At 57.2% G+C, this 22,006-nt stretch overlaps 1 protein-coding gene across 1 annotated transcript; it reads left to right on the top strand.

The window, feature by feature from the left end:
* The first annotated feature begins 3,101 nt into the window (after positions 1–3,101).
* LOC102694592 (ephrin type-B receptor 4a) lies at positions 3,102–21,505 on the top strand. Its single transcript, XM_069186750.1, has 16 exons — positions 3,102–4,257; positions 10,369–10,439; positions 11,123–11,804; positions 14,041–14,196; positions 14,296–14,631; positions 15,129–15,253; positions 15,378–15,543; positions 16,172–16,274; positions 16,567–16,631; positions 16,823–16,936; positions 17,247–17,494; positions 17,630–17,845; positions 18,525–18,674; positions 18,765–18,958; positions 19,770–19,925; positions 20,484–21,505. Exons 1-16 carry the CDS (start codon positions 4,176–4,178, stop codon positions 20,590–20,592), a joined length of 2,973 nt encoding a protein of 990 aa, XP_069042851.1. The 5' UTR covers positions 3,102–4,175; the 3' UTR covers positions 20,593–21,505.
* Positions 21,506–22,006: the final 501 nt, after the last annotated feature.

Raw genomic sequence — 22,006 nt, 5'->3', positions numbered from 1 at the left:
TGCACTGCAGGACGAGACGATACTATACAGAACAGTACACAACAGGACAAGATGATACTATACAGTCAGTACACTACAGGACAAGACATTACTATACAGTCAGTACACTGCAGGACAAGACGATACTATACAGTACTGTACACTACAGGACAAGACGATACTATACAGTCAGTACACTACAGTCTAATACAGTCAGTACACTGCAGGACAAGACGATACTATACAGTCAGTACACTACAGTCTAATACAGTCAGTACACTACAGGACAAGACGATACTATACAGTACTGTACACTGCAGGACAAGACATTACTATACAGTCAGTACACTACAGGACAAGACATTACTATACAGTACAGTACACTGCAGGACAACACAATACTATACAGTCAGTACACTGCAGTCTAATACAGTACAGTACACTGCAGGACAAGACGTTACTATAGAGTCAGTACACTGCAAGACGAGACGATACTATACAGTACAGTACACAACAGGACAAGATGATACTATACAGTCAGTACACTACAGGACAAGACATTACTATACAGTCAGTACACTGCAGGACAAGACGATACTATACAGTACTGTACACTACAGGACAAGACGATACTATACAGTCAGTACACTACAGTCTAATACAGTCAGTACACTGCAGGACAAGACGATACTATACAGTCAGTACACTACAGTCTAATACAGTCAGTACACTGCAGGAAAACACGATACTATACAGTACTGTACACTGCAGGACACGACGTTACTATGCAGTCAGTACACTACAGTCTAATACAGTCAGTACACTGCAGGACAAGACGATACTATACAGTCAGTACACTACAGGACAAGACGTTACTATATAGTCAGTACACTACAGAACAAGACGTTACTATACAGTACTGTACACTACAGGACAAGACGTTACTATACAGTACAGTACACTGCAGGACAAGACGATACTATACAGTCAGTACACTGCAGTCTAATACAGTACTGTACACTACAGTCTAATACAGTGAGTACACTGCAGTCTAATACAGTCAGTACACTACAGTCTAATACAGTCAGTACACTGCAGTCTAATACAGTACTGTACACTGCAGTCTAATACAGTCAGTACACTGCAGTCTAATACAGTACTGTACACTGCAGTCTAATACAGTCAGTACACTGCAGTCTAATACAGTACTGTACACTACAGTCTAATACAGTGAGTACACTGCAGTCTAATACAGTACTGTACACTACAGTCTAATACAGTCAGTACACTACAGTCTAATACAGTCAGTACACTGAAGTCTAATACAGTACTGTACACTGCAGTCTAATACAGTACTGTACACTGCAGTCTAATACAGTCAGTACACTGCAGTCTAATACAGTACTGTACACTGCAGTCTAATACAGTCAGTACACTGCAGTCTAATACAGTACTGTACACTACAGTCTAATACAGTCAGTACACTGCAGTCTAATACAGTACTGTACACTACAGTCTAATACAGTACTGTACACACCATGTTCAGTAAAATCGCCACAGCGGCTTTAACCCGGAGTGTCGGGGTACCTCTGTGGTGATCGACGTGGAATCATTAAACGCCGTTGGGGGGCTGTTGGGCGCTATTGGTGGCCTGTTAAGGGGCCGGTGGGGCGCTGTTGGTGGCTGGTGGGGGCTGCGGGAGCCGGCAGTCCGCCTGCGGGGGCCCTCTCAGCGCTCAGCGCGAGTGTGACAGGCGGGGCGGAGCCCCGGAGTCCGGCTGACAGGCGCTCTTAGAGGAGATGATCGATGAGCTGACGGGGGAGGGGGAGCTGGGGGTAATCGATAAGTCAACACCACTCAGTGTGTGGGAAGAGTGTGTGTGGGGGGGAGGGGGGGTCGTATCCCAGAGGAAACATTAAGGATAAGGACCAGGGGAGGCACGTGCGGGCGGAGAACTCGCCGCTGGGACCGCAGCCGGAGTCCTGCCTGTCGCCCAGTCCGCCCAGTCCGCCGAGTCCGGTCTGAGACTGCCCGACTGAATCCACTTGGGCTCCTGTTCATTCTTAGCGAGGCTCCGGGGCAGCCTGACCCTGAATTGGGTGCGCGGTTATGATGATGATGATGATGATGATGATGATGATCTTAGAGGAGGCAGAGAGCTGCTGTCCCTGTGTTGGCCGTGTGACCGCGAGAGTGCCCTAGGCGGGACAGCTCCACCCGCAGAAGCACAAGAGCGAGTCCGGACAGCCCGGCGAAAGCGGCTGAATTGATGAATTATGGCGTCCGTGGTCACGTCAGTGAAAGCTTAGACTAAGCCTGCGTATTGGGACCAGCGGGCCGACACAGGCTGCGGCTGGGAAGTGCGCTGTCCCTGCGGGTCCTAGGCGTGCCGTCCAGAGACAGTAAGCGTTGAGACATCTCACATCCCAGGCCCACGGGGACCCGATGCTGGTTTCTGCTCTGAGCACAGTGCGATGTAACTCTGGCCGGAGGGCTGTAGCAGCGGCGGACGGCTGATGAATTCAGTACCAGTGCTCATTCCAGAAGAGAGAGTCTGGCACCGGCCGCTTTAAAGCTGTTCTGTAGAAATTCCTATTGAAATTAATAAAAGCCTTAACAATGGCCTGGAAATAGGCGCTATATAGCTTCTCTTGAAGCTTCTAATAACGCCTGCATTTTTTTATTATATATTCGATAACCCTGATACTATTTTATGGTATAAAATCAATTTGGACTCCCCTGACAATAGCACCTCTGTTGTACATCGTTATGAGTTTGTTGAAAACAGCTCCTAGATAAAATGTTACTAAGATAAGATAAGATTTAAATTAAAATAACACCGAACGAGCACCAAAACAGCAATGCGCGTGTCCTGAAGTGTTTTCAGGCAGGGAGACAAACACTCGCTGTCAGGACGCGCACTAAGGGGTTAAGTCCGGAGCTGTGCTTGATAAAGGCGAAGTGATGGACAATCCGGCCACCTGCACAAACACAGCTCATTACTGACTCGCAACCAGCGGAGTGACAGCTCTGAGGACGAGTCATATGCAGCAGGCGAGGGAAAGGCGGTACTTAGTGGGGCGGAGTCATAGGTTGACAGGGCCTCCAGCCAATTACGGTCCCACGCTAGGGAAGGGGCGGTCACCGAGGGCGGAGCCTGTGGTCTGCGAGCGCTGCCCAGCGCGAGGCAGAGCGGAGTCTCGTGTTTGGAGCTTCCCGGAGCGCACGGCTCGCGAGTTCGGTGCCCAACTTTCTGACGGCACAACTTGAACTAAAACAACCGCAAATTTTATAAAAAGAATCACGACGAAAGGGGGAGGACCGAAAACTTCTTTTTTAAGTGTGTGGCCCTGCTATTTTTTTTCTTAAGAAAAGAGAGGAAGAGAGCGAACGGACAGACGGAAAGCTTGTTTTTGAAAAGGACATTTGAAAAGCTGGCGAGCCGCTCTCCGGGGAATCTCGCCGACTTCTCTGCGCCTTGGGGGGCTGCCGAGCTGCCGGCTTCTCGGCTCCCCGGAGCTGACGAAGCGACACCCCCGAGCGCCGCGGCCCCTGTCCGGACTCCCCCCTCCCGCCCGGGCGGCCAGGGCGCAGCGCGCGGAGCCACGGCGGTCCAGCCCGTCGCGCTGAACTGATGCTCCGGAGAAAGAGCGAGTTTCCCTCGCTGGTCCGCTTGTGCGTGGATCCGGGACCCCCGCGCCGGGCGCAGGACTGAGTTTCGGGCGCGTTGCTGGAGGGGTTCGGGGGTTCGTGTTGGGAGGACGATAAAACAGCAGCCCCACGGCAGAGAAATCCGGATTCGGAGGCGCGTCTGGGACTGGACGGCCCTGCTGCAGGTTTTCAATAAAAGCACTTTTTTTTTCACAAACAGAACGACCTCTCCCCCCCCCAGTACAGACCCTCACCCCCCGTGACAGGACACGGGCGAACGGCCTCGGCGATTTGCAGAAGAGGGATTAGACGCTTTAACACGGCTAAATCCCCGCATTTAAATCGGAACCGCGCCCGGCGCCTTTTGGATCGATCAGTCCGACAGAGCCGGGCAGGGAGACGGGCTCTCTCTCATCCTGATGCGGGCAGCGCCGCCGCCGGAGACCCTCCTTTCCTGCTGACTTCGTCTCCCGAAGTATTTCCAGCGACGCTTTTGCCCCGCGATCGGCTTGGGGTGGTGTCCACCCTCCTGTGCCGCGGGCGTCATGGGCTCGGGAGCCGGGGGCGTGCTGGCCCTGCTGTGGGCGCTGTGGCTGGGCCCGGCCGGGCTGGCCGGAGCGGTGGAAGGTGAGTGGGGTTCGGGCGCTCGGCGGGGATGTCGACACCAGCCCCCCCCTGCCGACACGCGTGCTCGGTCCCGGGCGTGCGTCCGCCCCGGTCCGCCTGCCGGGCTGCTTCTGTGGGGTTCGTGTTTCGAGGGGTTTGTGTCGAGACTTTTTTTTGGGGGGGGGTAGGGATTTTCTCGAGATGAGAACCAGGTGAAAGTCGTAAAGCCGTTTCTGAAACGCTGGGGTTCGCCCAATTCGGCCCCGAGTTAACGACAGCGACGTGGTTCGAAAAACCGGGCTGACGGAGGACCGAAATGCGGCGACGCGCTTGGGTTGAAAATCTGGGTGAAACGGCTCAGTTTCGGGTTTTCTGAACTGGCTGGCTAACCGAGCAGTCCTGCGGTTACAACTCTCCGCCTTACATCTCGCTGTGGGTATCGAGACTTAACAATCCAGCCCGCCTGGAAAACAATGACTGCTGGTTCTGGGTGTTTGTCCCAAGTTCCAGACCTATATTCCCTTGGGGTCAATATGTCACTCGGAACACGTCGGGGTCAAGTCTCGCACTAGTGAACCGAATCAATCCTCCCAGCTCTGTTCAAATCGATGCGGAGTAACGGAGCCCGACGGCACGGCCGTGTGAGGGAAACCGGGCGCCTCCTGCCCCTCGCGCGACGCTCGGGGTGTGACCCCGGGGCGAGAAGCTGGCGCGTGCCGGGTCAGGAGAAACGGGCTCGGGCGCGGCGCCCGGTCAGAGAGTCCACGAGCGAGTCACCGGGCAGCGTTCGCTACTGTGACACGGCGGCGGCGCCTCGCTGCGCTGGCCCGAGCGCTTGCTTGTGGTGAGCTGGGAAGGGGTCGGACACCTTCACCGCGATATTCCCGCGGCCCAGGACAGGGATTCACAACGAACTCGCCACAAGATAAAAATGAAAAATTCACAGGCGACCAGGCAGCGCGCACTCTGAGCGGGCCATTAGTCCATCACAGATCGCACATGGACACTCCACGCCACGCCCGGTATTCCTAGAAGCCAGTTAACCCAACGGCATGTCTACGGCCGGTGGAAGCCCACGCAAACTCGGGGAGAACAAACTCCACGCAGACAGAACGGGATGTGTACCAGGGAAAACAACGGGAAGGCTGTCTCGTGCAATACCGTGGGCCAGAAACACGGTACAGCTTTAAAGCTTCAACATTTCGACAGCGCTTTTTTTTTTTGGTTATTCTGCCAATCTGAGCACAGACCTGTTGTAAACGATCGCAAGAACGCAGGGACGCTGACGAAACCCCTAAGACCAAGACAAGCCGGTCTGGGTTCCCTACGGGTCCCTGTTCCCAGACTGCCTTCAGGAATCCCGGAGAATCGGCCTCCGCCATTCGGCCGCGCAGGTTGTTCCACACCCCCGCCACTGTTAGTGTAAAGATGCGCCTCCTGCTTTCCGTTTTAGCTGCAATAACATGAAATTCGGCGAATACACTTCCTGCGACTGCTGCAGCTGTACCGATATGGGCGACATTTGCATTGGCCGATTGTAGAGCGGGGAGCTATAGAGTCGGACACTGTGCTCGTGACGCCTGAAGCTGAGGTGGGTCCGAGCTGCCTGCTTGCTCCGAGACGCCTCCGAATCCACATTCCCAGTTCATACTGTGTCCAGGCGGGGCTGCACACTGGTGGTGGTGGAGCGGAGTCCCCATTACCTGAGTGGAGTGTCCAGAAAAGCGCTATATAAGTGTTATTATTATTATTATTATTATTGTAGAGCGAGGGGGCGGCGGACGCGGTTTCAGCGGTTTGTCTGGCTGCTCCGAATGTGTGGAAACGGGGGCTGAATCATTGACTGGATCTCCGCCGCGGACAGCGAGCCGTGTCGTTCCTGCGCCTCGGTACTGACCGGTCTCTTCCCTGCGCCTCAGTACTGACCGGTCTCCTTCCCTGCGCCTCAGTACTGACCGGTCTCCCTTCCTGTGCCTCAATGCTGACCGGTCTCTTCCCTGCGCCTCGGTACTGACCGGTCTCCTTCCCTGCGCCTCAGTACTGACCGGTCTCCTTCCCTGCGCCTCAGTACTGACCGGTCTCCTTCCCTGCGCCTCAGTACTGACCGGTCTCCTTCCCTGCGCCTCAATGCTGACCGGTCTCTTCCCTGCCCTGCGCGCTGCAGGCAGACCGCGAACGACCGCAGGCCATCAGGGCCCGCTGGCCGCTCAACTGGTGGAGTGGGGAGGGACAGCGTCCATTCAGGCTGAAACCCCCGATGCTCAAGCGAGGGGACGGCTGTACGGCTGAGGCGGTCTTTGCCCCTTCCGTTTCCCGGCGGGGGGATGGACCGCGCTTCTCCCGTGTTCGGGCTCGGTGGTTCCGAGCGCGGGTGTTAACGGACCGCTCAGGACCCCAGCCTGCTCGGAATGGGATGGAGGGGGGGGGCGGATGGGCTGGTCGAGCTGTCCCGACGGCTCTTCCCTCCGCTGTCGGATTCTCGTCAATCGCCTTTTTTTCTGATGGAGGAGGAGGAGAGCCCTCGAAACTTTATTTTCCTTTCTTCTGAAGAGAGAACGGAACGTTTGTCTCCCCTTGCCGGCTGCTCCCCCTCCTGCCGGCCGAAAGCAGATTCCCCTGAAATCCGATTAAACGGAACCGATGCTCCAAGAAAAGGATTTGCATTTCAAGTGACACTCGCCCCCTCCTTGCCTCCAGTCGCGCTAAAGCCCCCGATTAGCGACTTAAAAAGCGATCCTGGAGTTTAATAAATCCCCTTCTCTCTCTCACAGCCCCCGCGACAGGTTGGTTCTTTTTTTTGGGGGGGTTTGCTCTGAAATTTGACGAGGCGTCTCGTGCCCGTCGCTCCAGGTCGGCCGATTGATTCTTCCAGAATCCCAGGGGAGCGCGAGGGAGATTTCCCGGTAAACACCCCCCGGCGGCGGCCCATTAATCCTCGCCGCGTTCGCTCCAGCGGCGGCAGATAAAATCAGCGGGACTCGGAGACGTTGAGAGGGGGCGGAGAGAAGAAGGAATAAGGCAGGGAGAGGGAACTCCGCTGTCCCGGGGCTCCCGGCTCTGAGCGCGCAGGCGGCAGTAATTAAGAACCGAGGAGTTAATGCGACTTTCTTCCCCGCTAAGCCCACGCGGTTAGTAATGCAATTAAAGACGCGGCGTGTCCGTGCGGGAGAGTTTGGCATTGCGCGGCCCGGCGCGATTGAGATGAGTCGTCAAATGCAGCTGTGGTGCTATCGCGGGGCATGATAAGGGGCAGACACTAACCTCCCAGCCCTGCGGTGTGGGACAACATGGGCCTTGTGTGTGTGCATGTACCGTACATGGGCTGACAGAGGATATACAACTGTGCCACAACACCAGGCACAACAGGGAGCAGGCACACCCATCAGCACTGTGTTCTGTGGTGTGTGTGTGTGTGCGTGCTTTGTCCTTGAGGGTTTGAGTGTGTGTACACGACACGACCGCACAAAACAGCACACACAACACTGACGCCAGCCAGCCTCTGGACAGCACTGCTACAAAACTGCCTCACACAACCCCCCACACACACACAACACTGACACCAGCCAGCCTCTGGACAGCACTGCTACAAAACTGCCTCACACAACCCCCCACACACACACAACACTGACACCAGCCAGCCTCTGGACAGCACTGCTACAAAACTGCCTCACACAACCCCCCACACACACACAACACTGACACCAGCCAGCCTCTGGACAGCACTGCTACAAAACTGCCTCACACAACCCCCCACACACACACAACACTGACACCAGCCAGCCTCTGGACAGCACTGCTACAAAACTGCCTCACACACACACACACACACACACACACACACACACACACACACACTGACACCAGCCAGCCTCTGGACAGCACTGCTACAACACCACAGATCCAGCCCAGCCAGTGATAGCGCCTCACTCAACACAAGCCCCGCGCAACCACGACGCCAACTGGCACAAAACGGACACCTTCGCGCACAGCCTTGAAGTCTGTGGAGTGTGTGATGGAGATGCAAGTAGTTTGTGGTCGCTGTGCTAGGGTGTGGGGCGCTGCTCTCCAGATCTCCTCCTCCATGTTGTATCTTATTTCGAGAAAGAGCTCATGTCCGAAACTGCAGCAGTGCTGTGGCTGAGTGGAGCTGCAGGGTCTGTGGAGCTGATGGCAAACTGCTGTAGACAGGGGTGTGTGTGCGTAGCTGTCCCAGCCCGTGTGTGTCCAGGGTTTTGACACCTCTCCCTGCAGTGCTGGAATGTGGAGAGCTGTTGGAGTCAATAAGACACAGGTGTCCGCGCTCTCGGGTCTGGGGGAAACGGCCTGGTTTGTGTTTTTTCCAGCCGGCGCACGCTGGCGACTTCCTGCTGCTTCACAGACTGCTCAGGCCCCTAGCGGAGAGCAGGCAGAGCGCGCTGGCACTGTCCGGCCTGGTCCAGCCCTGTGCCGTCTCTGCCCTGTGAGCGGCTGGCTGTCCCAGACCTGGCGCCCCTCTCTGAGCTGACCGCAGCACCTGGAGAGAAGGGCAGCTGGAGTGGGCAGGGATCGGGGTGCAGGCCAGGGGTGCGGGCAGGGATCGGGGTGCGGGCAGTGGTCTGGCAGTGGGTTGGGGGTGCTGAGTGATCTGGGGGTGTGGGCAGTGGGTTGGGGGTGCTGAGTGATCTGGGGATGCGGGCAGGGATCTGGGGGCGGGTTGGGGATGTGGTCAGAGATGTGGACAGGGATCTGCTGGTGAGTGAGAAGTGGGAATGGTACCATGAATTGCTTGCTAGCTAACTGATCTGAGGATCCAGCCATGTCTTGAAAGATGCAAGCAAACTTGCTTCTGAAGAGAGAGCACAGGCGGGCAGCTCGTTCCAGACTCCCACCACCCTTGGTGGACAAAAGGGCCTCCTGTGCCTGTATCCCCTGGTTTAAGTTTTTCAGCAACAACCCTAGTGAAGGGTCCCCCTCTACTCTGCCCTGCTTGAGCCTGAAGAGACTCACTCCCCCAGTTCGGACGTGGGCCGTGCCCCTCTGCTCTGCTCTGAACCCCTGTCCAGCACGCAGTCCGGCTCTGTGATCCGGGAGACTCCCCTGGTGCACGCAGCGCCTCAGGCACGCTCCTCAAATTACTGCTCTCTGGCTGTGAGGCCTGGGCCTAAGTGGTGTTTACTATTCCTGGTAATTAAGCCAGATCGTTAATTACAGCCCAGCCATCTCTGCTGTGCCCTGGCAGTGGGAAGGGCTAGAATTCACCTGCGTTCAGATAGCAGGATACTAGGCTCAGCCAAACTGAGAGAAGAGAAGCTGTTCAACAAACTGTGACTGTGTGATGAGAGCCTGTCTGGAACTCTTTAATAATTGTTATTGCTCTGGCAACACTGTGGGCCACTGCCAGTGAAGCTGTTGCAGTTTGATGTGGAGTCTGCCTGTCTGTGACAGTCTTGCAATTTAATAAGAACCCTTAATCACAGAGAGAGGAGGAGATACAGACTCTGACAGACACACATACACACACACCACTTGACAACGCGAAACATGCAGACTCCCACAGGTTCACACAGGCACACGCAGACTCGCTGACACACATGTGCACATGGATTCACTGACCCCAGGACACGCAGACTCACCGATGCACATGCTTACCGGCCCGCATGCGCGCGCACACACTGTCCATTAATAAACTGGTTCACGGGGGCAGTCACAGACATGCTCTGGAGCGTGCCGTGGGCTCTGTTACTCTGAAGATCTGGAGCTGCCTGCCCTGTCTGGAGTCCGTTCTCCTGTGTGGAAGGATGCCGGAGCTCAGTTCACACTTGTGCCCTCCTGCTGCTTCAGCACAGCTGCTGCACAACCTTCTGCAGCTCGTAAAACCTGGCGAGACAGGCTCATGGAGATCTGAGAGCAGAACGGAGGCTCAAATTTCCATTTCTGCCTCCTGAAGCAGGGTTCGAGTCTCCCGTCTGTGGCATGAGGAAGCCGTGGAGTGTGTGTGTGTGCGTGTGTGTGCGCTGGGAGAGACTGCAGGCATGACGTGCTCAGCGCTGATCCTCTTAGACGCGGCCTCCTGCCCGCTGTGCAGGACTGCAGCGGGGGGTGTAACTGCGGCATGTGCTCACCGTGTGGCGCTGTCGCTCTCTCTCCCCCCAGAGACCCTCATGAACACCAAACTGGAGACGGCAGACCTCAAGTGGACAAACTACCCCCGCAGTGACCCGCAGGTAGGCCAGAGATCTGGGGCACCATGCCTAAGGGCGCTAGTGGGGTGTCTGTAGGTATGGGGATCAGATCTGGGGGTGTTACTGGGGAGTCTGTGGGGGTGTGGATCAGATCTGGGGGGGGGTGTTACTGGGGAGTCTGTGGGGGTGTGGATCAGATCTGGGGGGGGGGTGTTACTGGGGAGTCTGTGGGGGTGTGGATCAGATCTGGGGGGGGGGTGTTACTGGGGTGTTTGCGGCAGGGAGGGTGTTTAGAACAGATGTGGGGGGGTGTTACTGGGGAATCTGTGGGGGTGTGGATCAGATCTGGGGGGGGGTGTTACTGGGGAGTCTGTGGGGGTGTGGATCAGATCTGGGGGGAGGGTGTTACTGGGGAGTCTGTGGGGGTGTGGATCAGATCTGGGGGGGGGGGTGTTACTGGGGAGTCTGTGGGGGTGTGGATCAGATCTGGGGGGGGGTGTTACTGGGGAATCTGTGGGGGTGTGGATCAGATCTGGGGGGGGGGTGTGGATCAGATCTGTGGGTGTTACTGGGGAGTCTGTGGGGGTGCGGATCAGATCTGGGGGGGGGTGTTACTGGGGAGTCTGTGGGGGTGTGGATCAGATCTGGGGGGGGGGTGTTACTGGGGAATCTGTGGGGGCCGTCCAGTCTCGCTGACCGGTGCCTCTCTCCTGCCCTGTGCCCAGTGGGAGGAGCTGAGTGGCATGGACGACGAGGGCAACATCGTGCGGACGTACGAGATCTGCAGCCCGGGCAGCGGCACGACGCAGAGCCACTGGCTGCGGACCACGCTGGTGCCCCGGCGCGGCGCCACCTACGTGTACGTGGAGGTGCGCTTCACCGTGATGGAGTGCTCGTCCCTCACGGCGGCGCGCGGCTGCAAGGAGACCTTCAACCTCTTCTACTACGAGGCCGACTCCGACGAGGCCACGGCCTCGCACCCGGCCTGGATGGAGAACCCCTACACCAAGGTGGACACGGTGGCGGCCGACCAGCTGCTGCGCCGCGGCGCCAAGGGCAAGAGCAACACCAAGACCCTGCGCCTGGGCCCGCTGGCCAAGGCCGGCTTCTACCTGGCCTTCCAGGCGCAGGGGGCCTGCATGGCCCTGCTGTCCGTGCGCGTCTTCTTCAAGAAGTGCCCCGCCACCACCCGCGACTTCACCAGCTTCGACGAGCTGGTGCCCCGCAGCCTGGTGCAGGAGGCCACGGGCCGCTGCGTGCACGGCGCCCGCCAGCTCAACGCCGCCCCCGCCGCCCCGCCCCCCCGCATGTTCTGCGGCGAGGACGGGCAGTGGGTGGAGGGGGCCACCTTGGACTGCGCCTGCATGGAGGGGTACGAGCCGGCCGAGAGGAAGACAGCCTGCAGAGGTGAGAGGGCTGGAGGAGGAGGAGGAGGAGAGGGCGGGAGAGGAGGGCGGGGGAGGAGGAGAGGGCGGGGGAGGAGGAGAGGGCTGGAGGAGGAGGAGAGGGTTGGAGGAGAGGGAGAGGGCTGGAGAGGAGGGGGTTGGAGGAGAGGGAGAGGGCGGGAGAGGAGGGGGTTGGAGGAGAGGGAGAGGGCGGGAGAGGAGGAGGAGGGAGAGGGCGGGAGAGGAGGAGGAGGGAGAGGGCGGGAGAGGAGGAGGAGGGAGAGGGCGGGAGAGGAGGGGGAGAGGAGGAGGAGGGAGAGGGAGAGGGCGGGAGAGGAGGGGGAGAGGAGGAGGAGGGAGAGGGAGAGGGCGGGAGAGGGAGAGGGCTGGAGGAGGGGGGAGAGGGAGAGGGCGGGAGAGGGAGAGGGCTGGAGGAGGGGGGGAGAGGGAGAGGGCTGGGGAGGAGGGGGTTGGGGGAGAGGGAGAGGGCTGGAGGAGGAGGGGAGAGGGAGAGGGCTGGGGAGGAGGGGGTTGGGGGAGAGGGCTGGGGAGGAGGGGGTTGGGGGAGAGGGAGAGGGCTGGAGGACGAGGAAAGGTTGAAGGGGAGGTGCGGGCGAAGGAGGCCAAGTACAGAGCAGAGCGCAGGGCACCCCTGAGCCTGCCAGTGTAGCTGGGAGTGCCTGCAGCCTCCAGGCTAGAGCACAGAGTGAAACCGGTGTCACGGATACCTTCAAACACACACAGTCCAGCACACTCGCGCAATCACTGCCACACAGGTGCACAAATACACACTAACCCAGTGCGTACTTGTGCTCACACAGTTCCACACAAATCACTGACACACTCTCACAGTCATTCACAAGCCCCCTGCAGACCACACACACACTCGCAGTCATTCACAAGCCTCCTGCAGACCACACACACACACACTGACACACAGTCTCACAGTCATTCACAAGCCCCCTGCAGACACACACACTCGCACAGTCATTCACAAGCCCTCTCCAGACACACACACACTTAAACACACTCGCACAGTCATTCACAAGCCCTCTCCAGACACACACACACACTGACACACACTCTCACAGACCTGAGCTCATCCCCTGTCTAATCCAGACTCCAGGCTTCTGCTCGTTAAATCCCATGATGAAAGGATTCGTTATCATCCTAGAATGCACAGAGCTGTGTTGAGACGCGCCCCGACCCCCCCATGCACACCTCGCCCTTCCCTGAAATCTGGGGTGGGGTGGCACTCATCCCAACCACAGGCGCACGCTGGGAGTGAGGAGGAATGAGAGAGGAGAGGATCAGGGAACACGGAAACATAAAAGGTCCAAAAGAAAGGGATTGGGGGTTTCTGAGGCACAGGTGCCCGGTCTGTGTGCTGGTGTCTGTGCTGGGCTGTGAGGACTTCCCATCCTGCCCCTCCCCCCTGCAGGGAGAAGCGTCCTGCGGGGTCAGCCTGGGGTCACATTCCAGATTGTCCCATTCAGACAATGGGCTGCTCCCTCACTTCTCCCCCCTCCCCTCCTTCCTTCTCCCAGTCCCACCCTCTGCCTGCACGTTAGCCAGTTCAATTTCAATTCAAGATGCCTGATTGGCATGGCCAATGAGTAAAATCAGTGTTGCCAAAGCAAAACAAATACAATTAACATAAAACAAACATCTACAGACATTTACAATAAAGACACAATCATAAGACATTTACATATAAACATATGGAGCATTACTGGGAGACAGGCTCTCTGTTCCTCAGGCTGTGACAGGAGATCACATACTGGGCTGCCAGTTCAACTGAGTTCCCTCCTCCCTCTCCCAGTAGGATTGGGACCTGTTGTGATTCTGGCAGGTGTGGGATTTCTGGGTTTAGATTTGTAAATTTGGGGAAGAATATTTCTCTAATCCCAGAATATCTGTCTCAGTGCAGTAGGGAGTGCACCTCTGTCTCTATTTCTCCCTGCTGGCAGTGGGAGCACAGCCTGTCCTCTCTGGGCAGCCAGATCTGCCTGTGTCGCCCAGTTTCTACGGCCAGGCTGTGGTCACTGAGCCTGTACTTCGTCTGGATAAAAGTCAGTCCAGGTCTTTGCGGCACTGGAGCCCTGCAGGTTTTCTGGGCACGCTGCCATCTGAGCTGGTTTGAAGAAAGCCAGCAGCTCCTCCTTGGGTCACTCGGGGCGCAGTGTCGGTTGAGAAGGAGTCTGTCGTGCCCTTTGCTGCGTTAACGCTTCTGCTTTCTGCCCTGCTCTCTGTCCCAGCCTGCCTCCCAGGTCAGTTTAAATCCACTGTGGGGGACCAGCAGTGCCTGCCCTGCCCGGCGAACAGCCACTCCGCCTACACCGGCTCCGCAGAGTGCCAGTGCCGGACGGGCTATTACCGGGCCGAATCGGACCCCCCCCACACGCCCTGCACCAGTGAGTACCGAGTGTCCCTGTCACACCCCGTCGCTCGGCACCCTCGGCCAAGGCCTGGACCTGATCGCCTCCCATCTGCTCCCCCTCCCCCTCTTCCAGCGCCCCCCTCGGCCCCCCGCAGCGTGGTGTCCCACATCAACGACACTTCGGTCGCCCTGGAGTGGAGCGAGCCGCTGGACCGCGGGGGGCGCTCCGACCTCGTCTACGAGGTGCTGTGCCGGCGCTGCGGCGCCGCGGGCGGGTCCTGCTCGCCCTGCGAGGAGAGCGTGTCGTACCGGCCGGCGCAGCGCGGGCTCCCCGGCCGCCGCGTGGTCGTGTGGGGGCTGGCCCCCTTCACCACCTACAGCTTCGAGATCCGGGCTCTGAACGCGGTGTCGCCACGCAGCCCCACCCCCCCGCCCAGCGAGACCGTCAACATCACCACGAACAGAGACGGTGAGGGGGAGGGGATACTGAGAGGGACTGGGCTGGCATTTGGGATAGGGCATTGTGTGGAGGGAGGAATAGGTGGGCTGAGTGAATGGTGGGAGGAGTTAGATGAGGATTGGGTGGGGCTAATGATGAGATGAGCTGGGTGACTGGACAGAGCTAGTGGTGGGAGGAGCTAGGAGCTGGGTGGGGCTAGTGGTGGGAGGAGCTAGATGACTAGGTGGATCTAATGGTGGGTGGAGCTAGATGAGAAGTGGGTGGAGCTGAGGATGGGAGGAGCCAGTGTGGGTGGAGCTAATGGTGGGAGGGGCTGATCAGTATCAGGGGAGTGGGAGAGTAGTGTGAGGTGCAGTGTAGTGGGGCGTGTGAGGAAGAGAAGGGGAGTGGGAGAGAGGATAGCACAGTGGGGTGAAAAAGGAGGAGGGGGTGGGAGACATCTGCCTCGGCTTCTGTGCTGTTGTCTTCAGACACTGCATGTCTAATCTATCTGTCCGCGCGCACAGTGCCGCTGCCCGTGTCCGACATCAAGGATAAAGAGGTGACCGACAGCAGCCTGACCCTCTCCTGGCCCAGCCCAGCCCAGCCCCACTACAGCATCCTGGACTACGAGGTCAAGTACTATGAGAAGGTGAGAGAGAGGGAAGAGGAGGAACGATGCTGGTTTATTGTCCATTGAGCTGTTCTCGTGAGTCGATGTGTTACACTTCCTGCCTGCCCCTCTCCTGTGCTCACCGTCTTCTCCTCTTCCTTAGGAGAAGGGAGAGAAGGACAGTGTCCAGTTTGTCAAGAGCAGCACGAACTCCGTGGTGCTTGGCGAGCTGAAGAGAGGGACTGTGTACATGGTCCAGGTCAGGGCCCGAACCATGGCCGGCTACGGAAGTTACAGCCCACTCGTGTCCTTCCGCACCCAGCCGAACGGTAAGAGTCTTCTGCACCTGTGTAGTATTCTATTAAAATCCATCTCTCTCAGTGCAGTGTTAATGTACTGTAGTGTCCAGTGTGTCTGTATTAACCCTTCTCTCTCAGTGCAGTGTGAATGGACTGTAGTGTCCAGTGTGTCTGTATTAACCCCTCTCTCTCAGTGCAGTGTGAATGGACTGTAGTGTCCAGTGTGTCTGTATTAACCCTCTCTCTCTCAGTGCAGTGTTAATGGACTGTAGTGTCCAGTGTGTCTGTATTAACCCCTCTCTCTCTCAGTGCAGTGTTAATGGACTGTAGTGTCCAGTGTGTCTGTATTAACCCCTCTCTCTCTCAGTGCAGTGTTAATGGACTGTAGTGTCCAGTGTGTCTGTATTAACCCCTCTCTCTCTCAGTGCAGTGTTAATGGACTGTAGTGTCCAGTGTGTCTGTATTAACCCCTCTCTCTCTCAGTGCAGTGTTAATGGACTGTAGTGTCCAGTGTGTCTGTATTAACCCCTCTCTCTCAGTGCAGTGTTAATGGACTGTAGTGTCCAGTGTGTCTGTATTAACCCCTCTCTCTCAGTGCAGTGTTAATGTGCTGTAGTGTCCAGTGTGTCTGTATTAACCCCTCTGTCTCCCTCTTCAGAGACATCCACTAAGGACCCCCAGGTGCTTATGATTGCAGGAATAGTTGCTGTGGGAGCTCTGCTGCTGATTGCAGTTGCTGTCGTTGCTATTCTCTGTGTAAGGTGAGACACAAGAACAAGAAGGAGCAGAGGGGTGAGGGGAGGGACTGGGGGGGCGAGGGGGCGGGGCAGGGTAGGGACTGGGAGGGGCGGGGCAGGGGAGGGACTGGGAGGGGTGAGGAATGAGGGTGGGGAACAGTGAGAAATGGGGTGGAGCGAGAGGTGACGGGCGAGGTGAAAGGTTAGAGTAAGGGCAGGGTGAGTGAAGGAAAAAGTGTGAGAGACAAGTGGGGGAAGATCGAGTGAAGTAATACAATGACCCACTTTTCTCTCTCTCTATTTTCCACATCCCCAGGAAACATGGAGGAGGGAAGGACCCTGAACTAAGTGACAAGCATGGACACTACCTCATCGGCCAGGGTGAGCCACCGGGGGGCGCTAGTGCTCCTGTGCTGGCAGGCGTGTCTTGTTGCTGGAGTGCGTCCTGCACTGTAGTGCACGCTGTGGTGACCTTGGCTCTGCTGCTTCAGTGGGAGTGGGCATTGTGCACTGGTGGTGCTTGTTGTGGTTTCCACAGCTGACCTAGTGCTTCTTCTCCCTGCCCTCTCCAGGCACGAAGGTGTATATTGATCCCTTCACCTACGAGGACCCTAACGAGGCGGTGAGGGAGTTCGCCAAGGAGATTGATGTCTCCTGTGTGAAGATAGAGGAGGTGATCGGAGCTGGTGAGTCACCCGGACACGTTAATGACCTGCCGGGACGCGCCGCTGCTTAGATACCTAATGATAATGATAATGTTTATAATGTAATAATACTGTTTACATTATCTGTAAACATTATCATTACGTGATAATGTTTACATGTATCAGCGTGCATTACCTCTGCACGCTGATACACGTAGATTTCCTGAGTTCCAGATCAACATGCTGATAAGCTATCAATCTGTCTGCACTAGGAGACTGAGGGGAGATGCATCTCTCTCCAGGAGAGTTTGGGGAGGTGTGTCTCACTCCGTCTCACTCTCTCTCACTCCAGGAGAGTTTGGGGAGGTGTGCCGGGGGCGATTGAAGGTTCCGGGCAGGAAAGAGAACTATGTGGCCATCAAGACCCTGAAGGGCGGCTACACAGACAAGCAGAGGCGGGACTTCCTGAGCGAGGCGAGCATCATGGGCCAGTTCGAGCACCCCAACATCATCCGGCTGGAGGGCGTGATCACCGCCAGCTGTCCGGTCATGATCCTCACCGAGTACATGGAGAATGGAGCGCTGGACTCCTTCCTGCGGGTCAGTCTGCCCCTCTCTCCGTCTCCTTGTTATGATCGTGGGGGACGGGGGCCCGGGCTGGTGTCTGTCTGTCTCCTGCCTCCCCGTGTGCGTGAAGCTCCCATAGCTGAACGGCGTTTCTCCGTCTCTCCCCAGCTGAATGATGGCCAGTTTACCCCCATCCAGCTGGTGGGGATGCTCCGCGGAATCGCCTCGGGGATGAAGTACCTGTCGGAGATGAGCTACGTGCATCGAGACCTGGCTGCACGCAACATCCTGGTCAACAGCAACCTGGTGTGCAAGGTGTCCGACTTCGGGCTGTCCCGCTTCCTGGAGGAGAACTCGTCTGATCCCACCTACACCAGCTCGCTGGTAAGGCTCCCCCTGAGCTGCCTTCCCCTCTGAACCATCCCCGGGTCTCCCCAGAATCCAGCGGGAGGCCAATGCCTTCACTAGTTTGAATTGTGCACTCTCAGGCCTGGACCTACAGCCTTGTTGTGGGTCTCCGTGTGTACACTTTCGTTTTGTGGTCTACGTTACAAAATCGCAATGATATGTATCATTGAAGGGTTGTGTCCTCCTGTGCGTGTGTAGATTCATCCACAAAACATTCACTGACACCCTCAAATTCTTTTTGATACCCCCAAAACAAACTTACCCCTAAAATCAACATCTGCGGGCCACACTAGGTTGCACCATACAGAGCTGAAATGAACAATCTCGTCTGCAGATTGTCCCCGACGCCCTCCAGATCATCACTGGAGGTAGTCTTGGTCTTTGGTGCCAAAGGCGTGCATGGACTTGGGAAATGGAATAGGGAAGAGGATAAGAATGAGAGATTGGGAATCTGGAATTTATCAAACTGAATGTAGACCATTTTAATTGTCAGATGAGTTGAGAGAAGGCTGAGACTGAGTGAAGTCAAGGATGATGAAAGGAAATAAGGTGGGGATCACCAGGAGCTGCACTGGGGAGTCATGACCCCTGGTCCCCAACCCTTGACCTTTGCCCCACCCTACCTCTGTGTTTACCCCACGTTTCCTGATCGCAGGGTGGGAAGATCCCAATCCGCTGGACAGCTCCCGAGGCCATCGCATTCCGCAAGTTCACGTCGGCCAGTGACGCCTGGAGTTACGGCATCGTGATGTGGGAGGTGATGTCCTTCGGCGAGCGGCCCTACTGGGACATGAGCAACCAGGATGTAGGTGTCCCTCGGTGCCACCCTTGGCCTCTCTGCCCGTCTCTCTCACCCCGCCCTCTTCCTCACCGCCTCTCCGTACCCGTCTCCCAGGTGATCAATGCCATAGAGCAGGACTACCGGCTGCCGCCCCCGCCGGACTGCCCCACCGCCCTGCACCAGCTCATGCTGGACTGCTGGCAGAAGGAGCGCAGCGCCCGGCCGCGGTTCACCAACATCGTCAGCGCGCTGGACAAGCTGATCCGCAACCCCGCCAGCCTCAAGATCATAGCCCGGGACCCTGCGGGGTGAGGAGGGGGGGGAGAGTGGGAGGAGAGTGGTGAGAGGGAGGAGAGTGAGAGGGGAGTGAAAGGAGGGGGGGGAGTGGGAAGGGAGTAGGAGGAGGGAGAAGAGTGGTGAGAGGGAGGAGAGTGAGAGGGGAGTGAAAGGAGGGGGGGGGAGTGGGAAGGGAGTAGGAGGAGGGAGAAGAGTGGTGAGAGGGAGGAGAGTGAGAGGGGAGTGAAAGGAGGGGGGGGGAGTGGGAAGGGAGTAGGAGGAGGAGGGAGAAGAGTGGTGGGAGGGAGGAGAGTGAGAGGAGGAGGGAGGAGAGTGGTGGGAGGGGAGTGGGAGGAGAGTGAAAGGAGGGGGGAGAGTGGGAAGGGAGTGGGAGGGAGGGAGGAGAGTGAAAGGAGGGGGGAGAGTGGGAAGGGAGTGGGAGGGAGGGAGGAGAGTGGTGGGAGGGGAGTGGGAGGAGAGTGAAAGGAGGGGGGAGAGTGGGAAGGGAGTGGGAGGGAGGGAGGAGAGTGAAAGGAGGGGGGAGAGTGGGAAGGGAGTGGGAGGGAGGGAGGAGAGTGGTGGGAGGGGAGTGGGAGGAGAGTGAAAGGAGGGGGGAGAGTGGGAAGGGAGTGGGAGGGAGGGAGGAGAGTGGTGGGAGGGGAGCGGGAGGAGAGTGAAAGGAGGGGGGAGAGTGGGAGGAGAGTGAGAGGGAGGGAGGAGAGTGAAAGGAGGGGGGAGAGTGGGGATAAGGGGAGGAGGAGAGAAGGCTTGCTCTTGATTCTAGCCACTGCAAGCAGTGAGGTCAGTCCTCCGATACCCTGACCCGCTCCCCTCTCGCCCCAGGCCGTCCCACCCCCTCCTGGACCAGCGGTCGCCCTCCCTCTCAGCGTGCGGCACGGTGGGCGAGTGGCTGCGGGCGATCAAGATGGGTCGGTACGAGGACAGCTTCGTCCAGGCCGGCTTCACCTCCTTCGAGCTGGTGGCTCAGATCTCCACCGAGTGAGTGACCGTTCGTCTGCTCCGTCTGTCTCTCTCTGACTGACTGACTGACCTCTCCATCTGTCTTCCTTTCACTGACCACTCCCATCTGTCCATCTCTCTCTCTGGCTGCTTTGTCCATCCGTCTCTCTTTGACCTCTCCATCTGTCCTTCTCTCACTGACTACTGCATCAATCTCTCTCACTGACTACTGCATCAATCTCTCTCACTGACTACTGCATCAATCTCTCTCACTGACCACTCTGTCCATGCCTCTCTCTCTCACTGACCACTCTGTCCATTCGTCCATCTCTCTCTCTCTCTGACTGACCACTCTGGCCATCCCTTGCTCTCTGACTGACCACTCTGTCCATTCGTCCATCTCTCTCTCTGACTGACCACTCTGGCCATCCATCTCTCTCACTGACCACTCTGTCCATTCGTCCATCTCTTTCTCCCTCTCTCTCTGACTGACCACTGGCCATCCATCTCTCTCACTGACCACTCTGTCCATTTGTCCCTCTCTCTCTCTGACTGACCGCTCTGTGTCTAAACTCTGCTCCTTGGTCCCTCCCTCAGGGATCTGCTCCGTGTCGGGGTGACCCTGGCTGGACACCAGAAGAAGATTCTCTCCAGCATCCAGAGCCTGAGAATGCAGGGGAAGGGCCCCCAGCCGCCCCGCTTCTGACCCCCCCAGCTCCGTGCCCCCCGGGGCAGGGGGGAGCGCCGCAGGGGACGCACACGTCCACGCGGGGGCCAGGGGGCTCAAACACTCCTCAGAGAGATCCCCGCGTGGCGGGGGGGTTTCATTCGCTGTATTTTATCGGTTTTAGACGACATGGTGCTGTAATCTCGGGGGCGCAGCTGTCCAGCTGCAGCAGCGTTGTGACAAAGCGCACAGACTTGTCCTTTAAACTGGGCTGCGTTCAGGAAGGCGTGAACTTCGGAAGGACACGCCTTTCGGCCTGTGGGACTCCCAGTACGCCACCGGGTTTCCAGGCAGCCCCCATGAGCAACAAACCACAGCAGGCAATACGCTCAATCTCTCGCCCCCTCCGGGACTGTGAGGAGCAAGGGGCGTTGGGGAGCGCTCTGCCGATCAGACTCTCACCGCAGGCAAGAGTGCACCCTCAGCCAATCACAGCGCAGGGAGGGGACCCGCGCTGCTTTCACACGAGCTGATTGGTGCAGAGACCTGTCACTGAGACACTGGAGTTTTTGACTTGGTGGATTGACAGTTCATCTGTGGCCCACTTTGACACCGATTTGAGATGGGGGCCTGTGGGAGGACTGGAATGGATGTATTTGAAAGGGGGAGAAATAAATCTGGTTGTTTTTGCTCGTGGACTGTGACGAAGCCGTAATCTGTGGCTGTGGGACTTGTTCTTGAACGACAGCTGACCGTCAGCACACTGAGAGTTAAACCATGGGAGTTAAACCAGATCTTCATATTGAAGGTCTTATAAAATCATTTTTTACTGGATTTTCTACATCTGAATATATAAAAATAATAACATGTTGGGACTGGGAACGTGCATTTATCCCAGCGATGTATCTCAGTGTTTAATCAGAATAAACATTTTGAGCACTGTTTTATGACACCCTGTCATTGTGATTGATTGGTGATCAGTTGTTTATTGATTAGTCAGGATTTGCTTTTTGTTGCAGTCTCAACACAGCACCCACTCCATCCTGAACACAGCCCCAGCACAGTACCCACTCCACCCTGAACACAGCCGTAGCACAGTACCCACTCCACCCTGAACACAGCCGTAGCACAGTTCCCACTCCACCCTGCACACAGCCCCGGCACTGAACACAGCCCCAGCACAGTACCCACTCCACCCTGAGCACAGCCCCAGCACCGCTCCCCCTCCCACCATTCCCTGTCCTCTTACACGCACTCCCAGAAACTCTGCAGGGAGGAGGGAGAAAGGAGAAAGGGGAGGTCACACTATCGGCTTCCCCTCAGACATTCCTGCCTCTCCCGTCTCAAGACAGAGGACAGAAGCTCCATTGAGACGCTCCGGCATCCTCCCCACCCTCTGCCCCCTCTGGCCCCATCCCTCTACGCCTCAGTTCTGCCAACAGAAGCCCCTCTA

This window comes from Lepisosteus oculatus, chromosome 3 (assembly GCF_040954835.1).
Source record: "Lepisosteus oculatus isolate fLepOcu1 chromosome 3, fLepOcu1.hap2, whole genome shotgun sequence".
In the NCBI taxonomy this organism is placed as follows: domain Eukaryota; kingdom Metazoa; phylum Chordata; class Actinopteri; order Semionotiformes; family Lepisosteidae; genus Lepisosteus; species Lepisosteus oculatus.
The sequence above is the reverse complement of the archived record's forward strand: the minus strand, read 5'-3'. Positions and strand labels throughout refer to the sequence as shown.